The sequence below is a fragment of the Apteryx mantelli genome, chromosome 5 (assembly GCF_036417845.1).
Source record: "Apteryx mantelli isolate bAptMan1 chromosome 5, bAptMan1.hap1, whole genome shotgun sequence".
NCBI classification, from domain to species: Eukaryota; Metazoa; Chordata; class Aves; order Apterygiformes; family Apterygidae; genus Apteryx; species Apteryx mantelli.
Window position 1 is genome coordinate 6,503,851 of NC_089982.1, and position 14,177 is coordinate 6,518,027.

Consider the following 14,177-nt stretch of genomic DNA (forward strand, 5'->3'; position numbering starts at 1 on the left):
TTCATGTTGAAGGTATGTCTTATGCTGTTTAAAATCTGATTTAATGTTGAAAAAAAAAATCTAGGTGAAGGTAAATGATGGGAAAAGTTTGACAGTATTTTGTTTCGGAAAGTCAGCTAACTGGTGATATACTGTATGCACACATCCCTTGCATTATCACCAAAACTGGTCTTTCCTGGGAGCTCCTAAGTAGCTCCTTTATCTGACATACCAGTATTTATCAAGGAGCACTGATCTGTGTTTTCGCTAACTGTTGTGTTGTTGCATTGTTAACAGTTCGCATGGACTCATGTCACTTTGCTGATCACTGTAACTCAATCTCATCTTGTCATCCAAAATCTGTTTGAAGGCATGATCTGGTAAGGGGACAGTAATAAACTGATTTATAATTCTATTGCATTGAAAGGTTGATGCTTTTACACAGCAGATCTGGTTAGTGAATAATCATGAAAACAGTTAAATCGGCACAAATCGAAGGAGCATTCATGTCAAGGGGAGTGGGAGGAATTGGGAGCAAGGAGCTGAAGGATATGGGGCAGGATGCAGAAACCTCTTAAACTCGACTGGCAGCCAAAAGTATGGTAGTACAGAACAACTACCTAATTCACTCACAAGGAATAGGATTACTTGCATGCTCAGTGAAATATTTTCCATAGTATTTTGCTGAACTGAAGTATAAATGAAGATATTTCCTCAGTTTCAAAATGGCTGAATATCCAGCATTTCTTTGTGAATTATTTGAGAGCTTCAAGTTGCTCAGTGCTCTGTCACTTGGGCTGTCATTTGTCCCACTTGTGGCTTTAGGAGTCTGGCTTTAGACCTTCCAGAAGGAAGGCTTGAAGCAAACTGGATCCTTACAGAGATTTTTAAAAAACAAAAAACTTTTTTTTTTCCTGATATTTTAAAAAATATTCTTAGCTAATTTCAGCAAGCAAACAGGATAATTTTAGCAAGCAAAGTGTCATATATTATTAGTCCTATGCCACTTGTCTTGTTTGTGTGGAGTTCGGCTAAAATAATAGCAGACTATCCTTTCTTGCTACATAGTGGTAGTCTCTTGAGTCAAGACCTGTATTTTAGAAAGGGAGAATTCATGTTGTGGGTTTCCCTTAATTTCATATGTTCAGATCAATTCAAATCACTTAAAATATATTACAAGTTTAAATACTGGACGTTGTTTGGTCACCTTAATGCCCACATCCCGCTCTACATTAAGCTCTGATGATGCAGTTAAACTTCATTATTTCAAAACTGCACCACAAAGACAGGGTATATTTCCTCAGCCCCTACTTGAATAGAAAGAGTTTAAATTATCAGTTGAGAAACATGGTACAAGTACATGGAAGAAAATTTATGTTCTTGCAAGTACATAATATTACATGTACTACTTTTTATTTTCCTGATATATTTATAATGTGGAGATTATTGCAGAAAAGATGTGCTCACAGTTAGAAAGACAGATCAAATCCTTTGACAAGGTTCAAGGGTTCCTATATAAAGAATTTTTTCACAGAAATCTTGCTTATGTGCCAAAACCTGAATCTTGCTACCTTACTTTTTATTTTAATATCAGCCACTATTGCAATAGGCAATTCTACAGATTGTCACAAAATTTGACTTTGCTTATTAATACATCACAGCTTTGAAAAGGGGGAAAAAAAAAAGAAGCTTACAGGCTTGGGTAACAAATTCAGATGCTGTCCACATACAGACAACATCAACTTGCATTTAGAAAGCTAACACAGGCTGCCTCAAACTACTGACTTAATGTAATCAAAGGAAAGGAAAGAAAACTTTTTTGTTTAGGCTTCATTAAACTTTATAAGGAATTTGCTTGCTTTGATGTTACCAGTAACATTAACATGTATTTATTTCTGTTGATTTCTTCATAATGGTAGTACTGGGGTTCAAGACTGATAGAAGAAGTCAGCCCATTCATGCTTAAGTTCATTTGCTGAAATCAGATATTTTAACTTGAATTAATGTGGATCTCCACCAGTCCTGACTGGCTAAATATTAAAATCAGTAGAGCTAAATATGTTGCATAAGGGGGAACAACTAGTTGAACATGGCATGAAACATATATATATATATTTTAATAATAAATATTTCCTGAACAAAAATGTTGCTGTTTAAATTGTAAGTTATTCTGTCCTACATTTTAAACTTCAGGCAGCTTTTTTTTCCTAAAACTCTCTATATTTTTGTGTAGGTTTCTGGTTCCAATTTCAAGTGTTATCTGCAATGATATTACTGCTTACATTTTTGGATTCTTCTTTGGCAGAACTCCATTAATTAAGGTATTTACTTAGTACTTCCTCACCACAAGTTTTTACAGTTTACAGTATTTGCTTTATTTGTTCAGCAGTATATTTATGGAATAAATACTTTCAGCTGTACTGCATGTTACACATCGTTGTTAAAAACCAAATAGTTTCTCCTCTTTCTAAAGATCCCCAAATGGAAACTGGGATTAATGTGAGTGTAGTATTAGCATCACAGTATAATAAAGTTGCAGGATATTTCATCTTCATCTCTGTTAAGTCACTTCCTTTTTTGGATTTCTTATGCATGTGAAACTGCATACTTACTTTTTTTTTAACAGAAAGCGTTATTTTAAATAAGCCATTATGTCATATATATGTATTCTGCCTATAGTCTCAGTTACGTAGCACTGAGAAGGGCTCAAGCATAAGCATTCTAATTCTGGTAGTTATTATTTTCATGATGCAATGCTAGCTTTGCAGAAGTAGGTTGATTCTGGGTTTATGCTGCTCCTAAAAAATTGCCTACTACTTTGAGTTCTCTCAGCCTACAGTTGTTCACTGTATTTGTCCGTTTGCCAATCCGTATTTAGGAAGTTAGCCTCTCCCGAGGACCATCCCCAGCAGTAGTTCTCTCTAACACATGACTTCTGTCGCTACCTAAGCATGCCCCAGCTAACAGAGGTCTCTAACAGAGTCGTAGTTGTGCCACACGGTTTTGCAAGTCAGGGTCAGCTTTGCAGCAGCGCAACAGGAACGTGTCTCTCATCCCTCCACCTACCCCCGGCACAGATTGAACTGCGGAGCTTTCCTGCCTCACCTGGGATGTGTCCTAGCATTCTCCTCTATTTATGGTTATGGTTAGTGGCTTCAGCTGGTGACATTCAGTATTTCACAGATACCTTTGAAAACCCAAGTAGATTAATTTTGGCAAATGAGATCCAGACAAAAAGCACCCCCCCACACACAAAAAAAGTTCATTGATGCAGTTAATGTTGTCTGTTTTTGCTTAGTTGTCTCCCAAAAAGACCTGGGAAGGATTCATTGGAGGCTTCTTTTCTACAGTTGTATTTGGATTTATTGTAAGTAACCACAGGATTTTCCTTACACAGTTTCAGTTTTAAACTTCCTATTTTTAACTGGGATAAAACTACTGGCAAGTTTGCTCATTTCGGACTAAGTGTTAGCTTTATTAGCTAGTGAATTCCACTGATTCATAACCAGCTGCAAAAGCTAAGCCAGACTTGCACCTCACCAGAACATGTCATATTGACCATTACTGCTAGAGGCTATATCTAAAATTATTTTATCTGATAGTTGCTTCCCTATCTTTTAATTGCATCTATTGATAGCATTATTCAGGCTTTGTAAAATAGCATTTTTGTGTTACGTACTTCATAATGCGAATTCTTCTGACAGAATATCCATTGGTTTAGACAGGTACTTTAAACTGATGATATGTGTACAACAAAACAACATAAAGTAACTGTCCTTACATGTAATTTTTCACCAAGGCCAGTGGAATTTGTAAGTTCTAGACTTTGTAGAAGCGATGGTTCAAGTTTTAATTGAAAAGTAAACCATAAAGAAATAACGGGTCGTTGATGGTGGCTAATGTTTTGGAATTTTATTTATAATGCAGAAACAGAAAGTAGACACAAACATGAGAGATACACAAAGAAAAACAAGTTAGGAATTCACCACTAAGTGTATTCAATGTCCATGCTTGCCTGATTTATTGAGACATTCTCTAACTTAGAGGGCTGATTTTTATCCATTGTGGATGTCTCTGTTACAAAAGAGACTTTCATTATCCTTGGCTTGATGTGACAAAGCCATCCATTACAGCATGATTCTGACATTAACAACAAATGCATATATCAGGAGTTCTTCTTTTGCTTTTCAGTTTTCCTATTTTTTGGCTCAACATCAGTACTTTGTTTGCCCAGTGGAATATAATAGTGAAACAAACAGATTTGTGACGGAGTGTGAACCTTCAGAGCTCTTCCAGCTGAAAAAGTACTCTGTGCCACCACTGCTTCAGGCTGTGTTGGGATGGGTAAGGCAAAAATAAGGCTTTAGTTAAAGCTGGGAAATACAGTTTCAATTTTAACACTTTTCTAAACATTTTTTAGAAGGATACACGAGCACTGGTAAGGCTTGAAGGGTAAGGACTGAATCAGTTCTGTGAACCTGTCTGTGGCGTGCCCTGGAAGGTTGGTCACCTGAGCAGAATTGAAATGTTTTGCTGAAGTTGCCTGAGGAAACTTTTTCCTGGAAATGGATGATTTTGTTAATAGTATCACACATCATTTAATCATTTGAAACACAAAAGTATTTCTGAAGAACAGCCAAAATATCTTGTGGTAAATTCGACAAAGGTTTGTTCAGGCCCAAATTAGTAGGCTGTTAGAACTTCACTCCATTTGCAGGTAGTGTGCAACTACTGTTAAGATTGGGCTTATTTCTTCGTCAAATAGCTTCTTGTGTGTTAACACCACTATTTCTATGTTGACTGAAAAAGATTACTTGGTAGTAATTCCACGTAGTTTAGTCATCTGCCCTTCTCCTCGCACCCAGCCTGCAAATTCTTTTAAGTGATTTGTATCTTTACCTGTCAGGAAGTAGGTCTTCAATCATGTTACTATAGAAAGCAGTGCTTCCTGAGTCACAGACCTCTAGAGGAACTCGGACAGGAAGAGGACACCTAATAGAAATAAGGCTAGAATAAAGGCTGTCATAGCCTTTCCTGTAAGGCAAAGAGATGACAGTGATAAACACAGAACCCACTTACTAGCAGTTCATATTCTGTTTCACTCTCCTGTCATGTTCATTGGTTCAGCACAGAGAATGAGTAGACAACACCAACAGAGGCAGCGGGCATTACCCGTGTTTAGATTTATATAATATTTAATGGGAAAAGTCCATATGGTTGCAATAACAAGCCACAAGTTATTTCAGATGAGAGTTGTAGTCATTTACAAAAACTGAAGACTAAAAGGAATGAACAGCTACAGCTGCTTGTTTTAAAAAGCAAGGTTACATCTAAAAGGAGCTCTTACTTTCATACTGAATGAGTGTATCGTTATTTCAAGGACTGAAGTTGCGGGACTGCTGATTTAGTTGCAAACTTAATAAAAGACTTTCGTGCATAAAATCATAATGTGAACTGAGCAAAGAGGAACATCTTATTTTGTACAGCTATACTGTGCATTTCAGTAAAGGACAAGGGAAAGGGAACGTAACCCAGCTCTGTGATAGTCTAATAGAACGATGTCAGTTAACCCTAAAAAAGGATGACAAGCCCTTTGAGGACCGAACTAGTTTTACCACTCAAAAAAAAAAAAAAAGTCAAATTCAATTCACTTATTTCTGCAACAGCCTTTTTTGTTATTCAGCTGCTGCTATTCTCTCTCAGAAATATAGCCAGATATCATGTGTGGGAGACCCTTTTGCTTGGTGTAAGAGATGTCAAGCCTTGTGTTTTCCCAACAAAATAACCTTAATATTCCAAGTCAAAAAGTTTTCTGTTTGACCAAGTGAATAGTTAGTCCAAAACAAACTTGTCTTGAAATAGGTGCACAGAGTATTCACAAAGATAACTGGTGTTGGCTGTGATGCCAATTGGGAATGCAAGATTCAGGAATTTTCAGCTACAGCTCGGGGATGAGGCCAGCATAGCATTCCCTCAAAGGCAGAAGTTTGTGCCATTGACTTAGAAGTGCTCAAAGGTAAGTTGCAAAAAATATTATCTATCTTGTTTCTAATCTCTGTCAGGAAGGAAGGAAGGTACCTGTTGCCAGTGAAATCTTTCCTATCTGTAAGTATTCACACAGATCGAAACAAACTTGAAGTCTGTGAACAAGATGAGGGGAACAGTATATGTTTAAATGCAAGCACAAAAGTATTAATGGAGGCAAACCCTTTATCTCCTACTATTACAGTATTTACTTATAGGTGACAGTATGGCAGACTCATGCTAAATTCATATCTGCCTCTTGAGAGCACTTGAAAGGAATAGCTGTGATAGTGAATTGAATGAAGGTGAACGGTTTCCTTAGAGCATTAGGCCACTTAATCTTCAGAAATATCTAGGAAATTGTGGAAAGTTCCTTTCTCTACAGGAAATGAAAAAAGCTAGGAAGGAAACTGGAAGAGCAGAGCTGGGGAAGACTTAGAGTCCCATTGTATGTTATAAAATTAGTGATGATATTTTTTTTGATTAACGAATGGATTGTCTGCAAAATACAACATTTCTCCAGAATGTTTAACTGTTCTAGCAACCCTGAACGCTCCATCCTGTTCACACAAATGGAAGCTTTCAGCAGTATTCTCCAATGTATCTGTACTCTTCCTTTCTTTAAAGTATTACTTTGTATCAGGAAAGTCAGATGCTTTACGGCCATTGTTGCTCTGTAACAGCACAGTTTTGAAATATTTAAGCAAAAAATGTCTACAATCACTGAACCTATTGAAATACTTTATTTTTCTTGTAGGAATCGGTGAATATGTACCCATTTCAGATGCACAGCATTGCATTGGCAACATTTGCCTCTTTAATTGGGCCATTTGGAGGATTCTTTGCAAGTGGATTTAAAAGAGCTTTCAAAATCAAGGTGTGTAATCACTCCTGTAAGCTGGTTTTGTTTTGGTTGTCCACGTTAAGTTATTTAGGGGTTTGAGATTATTGATTGCAGTGATTTTTGCTTAGTCTTTCTAGTAAGATGAGAAGATGTTTGAGCTGTTTTTGAGCTTGAGTAGCAGTGCTTTGTTTTATCAGATATACATATGTGTTATTCTTAAAACTCTGTAATCAACGTGCGACTTCAGTGTTGGCAACTTTTAATAGTACTTTGTTTTTATATTTTGGTTGATATTTTCTCTTCCAAGTCATGTCTCCAAAGCGGTTTAGACAAACAAGATGTGATATTACACTATTTTTAACATGAATGGTAATCTGTAGATACTTGGCAGTCACTTACTGCAGTTCACCCTTCAAATTTTGGCTGAGTGTCTTTTAGCAACAGTATTTGTGTCACATGCAGATGCTGACATGTGAAGTTCACCCAGGCATGAGATGTTTGGCTGCCTTTGCCAATATGGTGCATCCTTGTAGCAAGAGCATATATTGGCAAAAGATGTGATGTGCTAACCTCTGTTTATTGCAAGGTGTGCGCTGTCACTTGTGTGGTGGCAGTATTGTCCCTGGCTGGCATTAAATAGCAGCAGGAGTATGGGAAGAGGGCAGCCCCAAATTTTCTCCTGACCTCCTTTATTTCTTGGTAGGACTGCTGTAATTTTTATCCTGTTGCTTACTGTTGTTGTTCCCTGTGTCCACCAGTTTTGGCATGTGCTTTGCAGGGAAGCATATAAACATCATTTTGTGCTGCACTTCCTTACATGTGCTTATACTTTATCCCTTATACTACATTTATACTCTATACTTATGCTGCTCCATGTGCATTGCCCGACACTTTGCTAGCTGCAGCCTCGTGCACTGCCGTGCCTGCGTGCCAGAGCAGCAAAGAAATGTTTGTGCAAAGAAGGACTTTTGGAGGGAGAAAGATGCTGCTAAAAAGCAGCATTTATTCTTAAAATAAAATGTATAAAAGTTGATTTTTAACATCTCTGTGCCCCAAGCCTACGATCAAAGTACCAAGTTGGGAGGATAGGAATGTTGTGGAATTGTTACTAAAGGCAGCTCACAAGTGCAGACAGTTCACAGCTGCGTGGACGCTGGCGGGCTGGAATAGGTGTCATGAGTGCAGGGCATGTTGTCAGCAAGTTAAACAGTCTCCTCATGTGACGAAAGTCAGGATTTTACCGAGAGAGTCCACAACTGAGCAGGGATGAATGAAAGGATATGTAATGCTAGTTTTATTGATGAAGTTGCTTTACAGACAATCTTGGGTAACACAAATGTGGTCTTTTGAGCCTTGTTTGCATCAGAATTTTTTTGAAGTGATAAATATTTTTTCACTACATAGTTTTGATTCTGTTAAATATGTTTATATTGCATGCATGTATCATGCTTTTTAATTATGTTTGCCAAGAAGTCAATGAAAAAACTGGCAGGTGAATTGGCAGTATGATTTGCAAAGACGGTGTTTAAACAAAAGAAAGAATTCTCAGGTTACTACTTCTCTTGCAAATATATATTCCCTGGAATAACACTTCAGCAGCAGCCACCAATAGAGGACAAAGCAATAAAAGTATTAAAGAGGAGAGTTTGGTCCTGCATAGGCAAGAAACTAGAGCAACCACCTTAAGAGGTTTGCTACAAAATAGAATGATTTATGTGAAGTCACGCACACGTATTAGGTACTGGCAAGTCTGCACCCAGATCTACTGCTGTCTTCTCGTGTGACTGTGGACAAGCTGCTTCATCTCTTTACTCTTTTCTTCTCACCCCTTAGCTCATCTTTGCAGCTCAAAACTCTTTCAGCAAAGAGGTTCTTGCTAACTTTTGGCTCAGCACAGTTAAGCTATAGCTTAACTGAGGCCTTAATGTACTGCTGTTAAGTGACGCTTCATTAGCGCATTTCATTTGAATCACTTGTCACGACGTTTTTCTCTTGTCCCTCACCCCCAAAAGGATTTTGCAGACACAATCCCTGGGCACGGCGGGATAATGGATCGCTTTGATTGTCAGTACTTGATGGCCACTTTTGTTCACGTGTATATCACCAGCTTCATACGGTATGGGCTTTTTACAGTCTGAACTACTTAAACTTTTATAGGAGCTGTATCAAACTACTTGTACGTGTCCTGTTCTGTACAGTTGGCATAGCAGAGGTTATTTCTAAAATCTGATTTATGGAAGTATTAAGGAAACGTATGTTACTTCTGAGGATTTGTATGAGGTTAAAACTATGCCTTAATGTTTCTGTGACTAGTGTTAACAGTAATCTGCTCCCCCTGAACATTAAGTTTTGTGTAGCAGCCTTTTAGAAGCTTTACTGGGATTTACTGGTTGGGGCAGCGGGGCGGGTTATGAGGATATAGGGCTTCAGGCGGGAGGGCTGTTGAAGCATCTGCTTCCCTGCAGGCCATACCTGCGTGGGTCCTGGAGGTGCTGTAGGTTGTGAGGCTAACTGCAGTTCTTTCCATAGATTTCAGTATTTCTCAGAGTCTTGACTTGAAACTTTCTGTTTAAGATTAAAATATGAAGGTTAAAGATAGGAGACAACTTGTTAAAAATATTGCCTGTCTTTCCTGAACCACAACAACTTCTTAGAAGAAATCATTGGAATGATAGTTCTATTAGGGCTGGTCATTTTAGTTCCTTGGGGCGGGGGGAATTCAAGGTAAAGGGTTGTAGGTATCAGAATTCATAAATGCCTTTAGTTTTATAAATGCATATGGCTAAATAATTATTGGCTACAGATTCTTTGCCTCATATTCAGCCTAACTTAGAGGTATACATGCACATGCACACACGTGCGCATATGTATATGTGTGTGTGTATATGTGTGTATATATAGACAGATAAAATGACTAGCTGAAAATGAGGCTCATAAATTTGTTATTTAGAAAACCTTGGTTAAATTGCCTTGGTTAAATTATCTGACCTGGCCAACTTTCCATTTATTTTGGCAATACACAGCTTATCCTGCAACAGATATTAAAAAAATCTTTTTATGAATAATGTGACTTCAATGATGAAGAATGAATCAGTGAATCTTCTCTTTGTCATAAACCTTCTAATATCTCCACAAGGCAGCAAATATGAGAAATACTTTTCTGTTTTTGTTCAGATTCAGCTAAGGAGAATGTTTTCCCAGTGGTGCTCGCTAAATAGCTCATGCATCTTGAGGAGATCATTAGACTAGGAAAACCTCTATTTTGGGGTCCCCAAAAAAGGGAAGACAGTGTTTGGGCAGCAAGGGAAAAATTAAAAGCTGCCTAAAAGTTTCTTTAGAATTGTTATTGATTTAAAAAAAAAAAAAAAAAAAACTTTTTTTTTTTTATTGATAGGGGTCCAAATCCCAGCAAGCTGTTGAAGCAACTACTGATACTTCAGCCAGAGCAACAGTTAGATGTATATAAAACTCTGAAATCTCATCTAGTTGAAAAAGGGATCCTGCAGCCATCTCTGAGAGGATAGTTGGTCAAAATGGAGGACTACAAGAAAACAACGTTTGAGAAGTCTGTGGAAAAGCATTACAAATGTGCACAAAGACAGCTGAAGGAAGAGTAGTTTGTGGTCTGGAAGAGGTGAATGTTTCTTTCCTGAAATTAATGTGAATGCTGTGACTTTAAAGTAAGGGCACACAAGATCTGTTACTCCCCAAACAGTCAAAATGCTTGCAAAATAACAGTACGTTTTCGATGTATTTTATTTCCTGAAATCGATGGCATCAGTCCTCCTTCAGCACCCAGCCTGACAGGCTTCATATTTTAAAAAAAAACAATTCATTTTAAATTGTCCTGGATTAGAACTACTAACATGAGGAAACAGTAAGACCGTATGGACACTGAGATATTTATAGAACAAATTTTAATGAAATTTCCTCAATTCAGCTTTTGTTTTTAATAAGTTCTTTACTGCATGTCTTAGCAATACTTTTTTGGTCTAAAATGGCTACTGAAGTATAATCAGATGAGGCAGGCAATGGCTATTTTATCTAGCTTGGTGCTGAAGTTATAATTTGCCAGAAAATAATTGTTTGCCTGGTCAAAGCAGTGCTCACAGCTAGGCAAAGCCTGACTTCTAATATTAACTAACTAACTATGAAGCAGTTTTAATTAAATGGTTTCCTTATGAAACTATTTCAGGCTTTCAAGAGAGAAGTGTCTTTACAGTTGAGCTACTTGGGCTGTAGAGCTGCTATTTTCTGGTTAATGTTATGGATTATAAAGTGTGTTGCACATCCAGGAGTGGAGATTATCTGACAAAATGGGATTCTCCAACCCAGTAAACGTATTCAGGAGAACTTAGTTTAGGCTCTTGGTTTCCATGGGATGGTCAGTATCTGAAGGCATTAATTCAAGCCTTATTCCTTGTGCCTCTTCCCAAACGTGTAGAAATGGGGTATTTTAAAAGCACTTTGAGGTCCTGGGTAAAAAGTGAAGTTTAAGTGCTATTTTATTAATGTGTTATTCACTGAAGGCGGAAACTTTTACGGGATTAATGTGCATTGTGTAAGACAGGATGCACGATTCTTTGGTGTGTTGCCATTTATTAAGAAATTCAAGGATCCTCGAGAAAGCCTGGGCAACAATATGGGAGCCAGAATGAAGAACTTCTATAGGAAGCAGCTATTCTGTAGACTTAGTGGAACATATGAGAGGAAAGTTGATGTTCTTTGGTTCTCAGACTTAGTTGTTTTCTAACTCTTTTCATCATGTGACATATCTTAATGCAAATTAAAATTTAAGCTTTTTTTTTGAGAGAGAGATGATGAAAATTATTCCTTTATGAACAAAAAGCACAAATGCCGAATTTATTTCGGTATGCTGTAACTTGATACAATTTAATTTTCCAACCTACTGTAAGTTTCTCTTGCAGTGAACATACTGATGCCACATATGTATGTGTGGGAAGGGGTGTGTGTGTATATATATATATATGTTTATATATATGTATATATAAATGGTTAAATATATGTGTTAAAGGTGAAAATCTTAAATGGTTGGTGCTACGTGAAGGGAGGAAAAACATGGAGAAAATCACTAGGGTAGGTGATAAGTTGTCGAATTTGGACTGGTTTTGTTTACACGTGATCAGGCTCAGAGACCACTGTACATTCTGTTTTGCACTTAGGCCACGGTACTGTGTGTACAGCTTGTATATAGAAAAGCAGTCCTGTAACCTTGTTATGAAATGGAAATCTAGTTCTCAATAACTTCTGCTGATGTCAGGTATCTGAGAGAATTAAAATAATTTAGTACTTCCTACGGTCACCTTGGAGATTGCAGTACTGTATTGAAGGAACACTTGGAAAAATGGCAATTTTAAAATATGTCATTAGCCACTTGTCCTTCAGTGGCTGTTTGACTTGTTAATTGGAGGGGACTCAATTTTGGCTCTTCCACTCAAAGGGCAGCGTAGCCTGAGGTTAAAAGGTAGCACAGCCAGGGAGTGTATCACATGGAGTGATGCTTTAAAAAGGAGGGGAGGGGAAACAGGAGTGCACGCACCAGAGAGGGGGACCAAACTAGCATACGTGGATAATAAACGTTTAGATAAGACTTTGGTTACATATGGGACTTTGGTAGGCGCTTACTTTTTTTTTTTTTCCCTTAAATATCGGAGCTGGGTGATCTTTATCCTGTGTGTAAAAATTATATATAATATACATAGAAAGGTAATTGTTACTTCTAAAACTTGAACTTTTTAGTGTAATTTTATAGCATGTATAATAAGGAAGTTAAAATATATTTTAGCATTTAATACAATAGAGCATTTGAAATGAATTGCTATCTATTTGCACAGTTAAATGTACAAAAGAAAGGTTCTGCTGGTCAAAGTTAAAAATTAAGAAAGGATCACTTTTGAAGCCATTAATCTCTTTTTCTTGAAAGAGTAAGAGTTTTCTGCTGGGTTAGGCTTTGGTGTAAATAAAGCTCAGCAGGGTTCACTCACTGTGAAGTGACAATTATTCTTGCTTCCTATGAAATGAATTTACCCCACTCATGACTTCTGTTCAAGCATACAACATGATCAACAGGAAAGTTTAACTTTTACAACCGGTGATTCTTTTCACTTGCACTTTTATTCGAAGTTGCTGTAATGGCCTGTTGAGCAAAATATGTATATTATGTAAATATTGTAAATGATATTGGTATATAATGTCTGTTTTGGTTTGATTGTTTCAACCTTTCATTGAAGCAGGCATTGTGAAAATAAAGCTGGGAGAGAAAATACTCTTGTTTTTGGTTTATTTGTATTTATTTCCTATAGCATGTACCATAGGTGGAGATTTCTTAAAAAAAAAAATCTATATTATTCTGTTATTCCTTCAGGTTGCATTCTTTCTCCTTAAAGCAGCTATTAATTTCCTATGTTTTTCCCCCTCAAGATGCTAGTCCTGATATTGTGATGTAAGTTATCCCAGACTGTTGCTACTAGTAACTTGTATGATGTCTCATCTCCAAAGACATACAAATTTGTCATTTCTTCAATAAGATGACCATTTTAATGTAATGCACTTCATTATTTTTCAGACTGAATTGCACACGATGTACAGTCCTGCATGGCTACTGCAGTTAGTTGTAGCTGACAAAACTGAAAAGCAATGCATTTGTTACCCTCTACGCTTAATGTAGAAAAAATTGCTGCCTGTGGTCTTTACAGCACACTAGTGAGCAGCTGGAAGAGGCTGCCGTAGGCAACAAGGCACACGTAAGAGCACCCCGTGCCCTGATTCTCACTCCCCTCGTTCTCCCCTTCATTCACAATCGGTAAAGAGAGGTGATGCACTTCTTCCAAAAAGAAGAAACAGAAGTGATACTGGTGAGCTTTGCTGGGAAGGAACGCTACAGTCATTGGGGCACTTCCTCGGGAGGTCCAGTCAGACCTCCTCCGATTTCTCTGGTGCCATGTTTTGTTCCTGCTGTTTTTCCAGCCCTCTGGGGAGAGAGGAGAGAGCAGCAAAACTAAGATTAAAGCTCCCATTCAGGGAGGACTTGGTGACTGCTTTTCTCCCCCCTGCCCCGGATGAAATTCTGCTTATAGAAACTCCAGTAATCTTTCAGTTTTCTTGGTGGCAGGAGTTGCATAACTTTCTTGTTCTGAATCCAACTTCCCATTCATTATTCCTTGCCCTGCTGGCATGTGCCTGTAAGTATTTGCTGTGTGCGGACATGATGGGGCCACAGCGTGCAGCTGTCTCTCTCCTGTTTTCCTGTTCCTTCCCTCTTCAGTCTTGGATCCAAGGCACTTCAACTCCTGCAACCTCACCATAAGTC

At 37.7% G+C, this 14,177-nt stretch overlaps 1 protein-coding gene across 1 annotated transcript in view; it reads left to right on the top strand.

The window, feature by feature from the left end:
- CDS1 (CDP-diacylglycerol synthase 1) overlaps positions 1-13,131 on the top strand; it is a 34,112-nt gene extending 20,981 nt beyond the window's left edge. The window contains exons 7-13 of the mRNA XM_067296985.1: positions 277-359; positions 2,213-2,300; positions 3,278-3,346; positions 4,171-4,323; positions 6,761-6,880; positions 8,860-8,963; positions 10,242-13,131. Of these exons, the coding sequence (XP_067153086.1) occupies positions 277-359; positions 2,213-2,300; positions 3,278-3,346; positions 4,171-4,323; positions 6,761-6,880; positions 8,860-8,963; positions 10,242-10,371 (747 nt within the window). The 3' untranslated portion in view covers positions 10,372-13,131. The remainder of the gene's footprint in view (positions 1-276; positions 360-2,212; positions 2,301-3,277; positions 3,347-4,170; positions 4,324-6,760; positions 6,881-8,859; positions 8,964-10,241) is intronic.
- Positions 13,132-14,177: the final 1,046 nt, after the last annotated feature.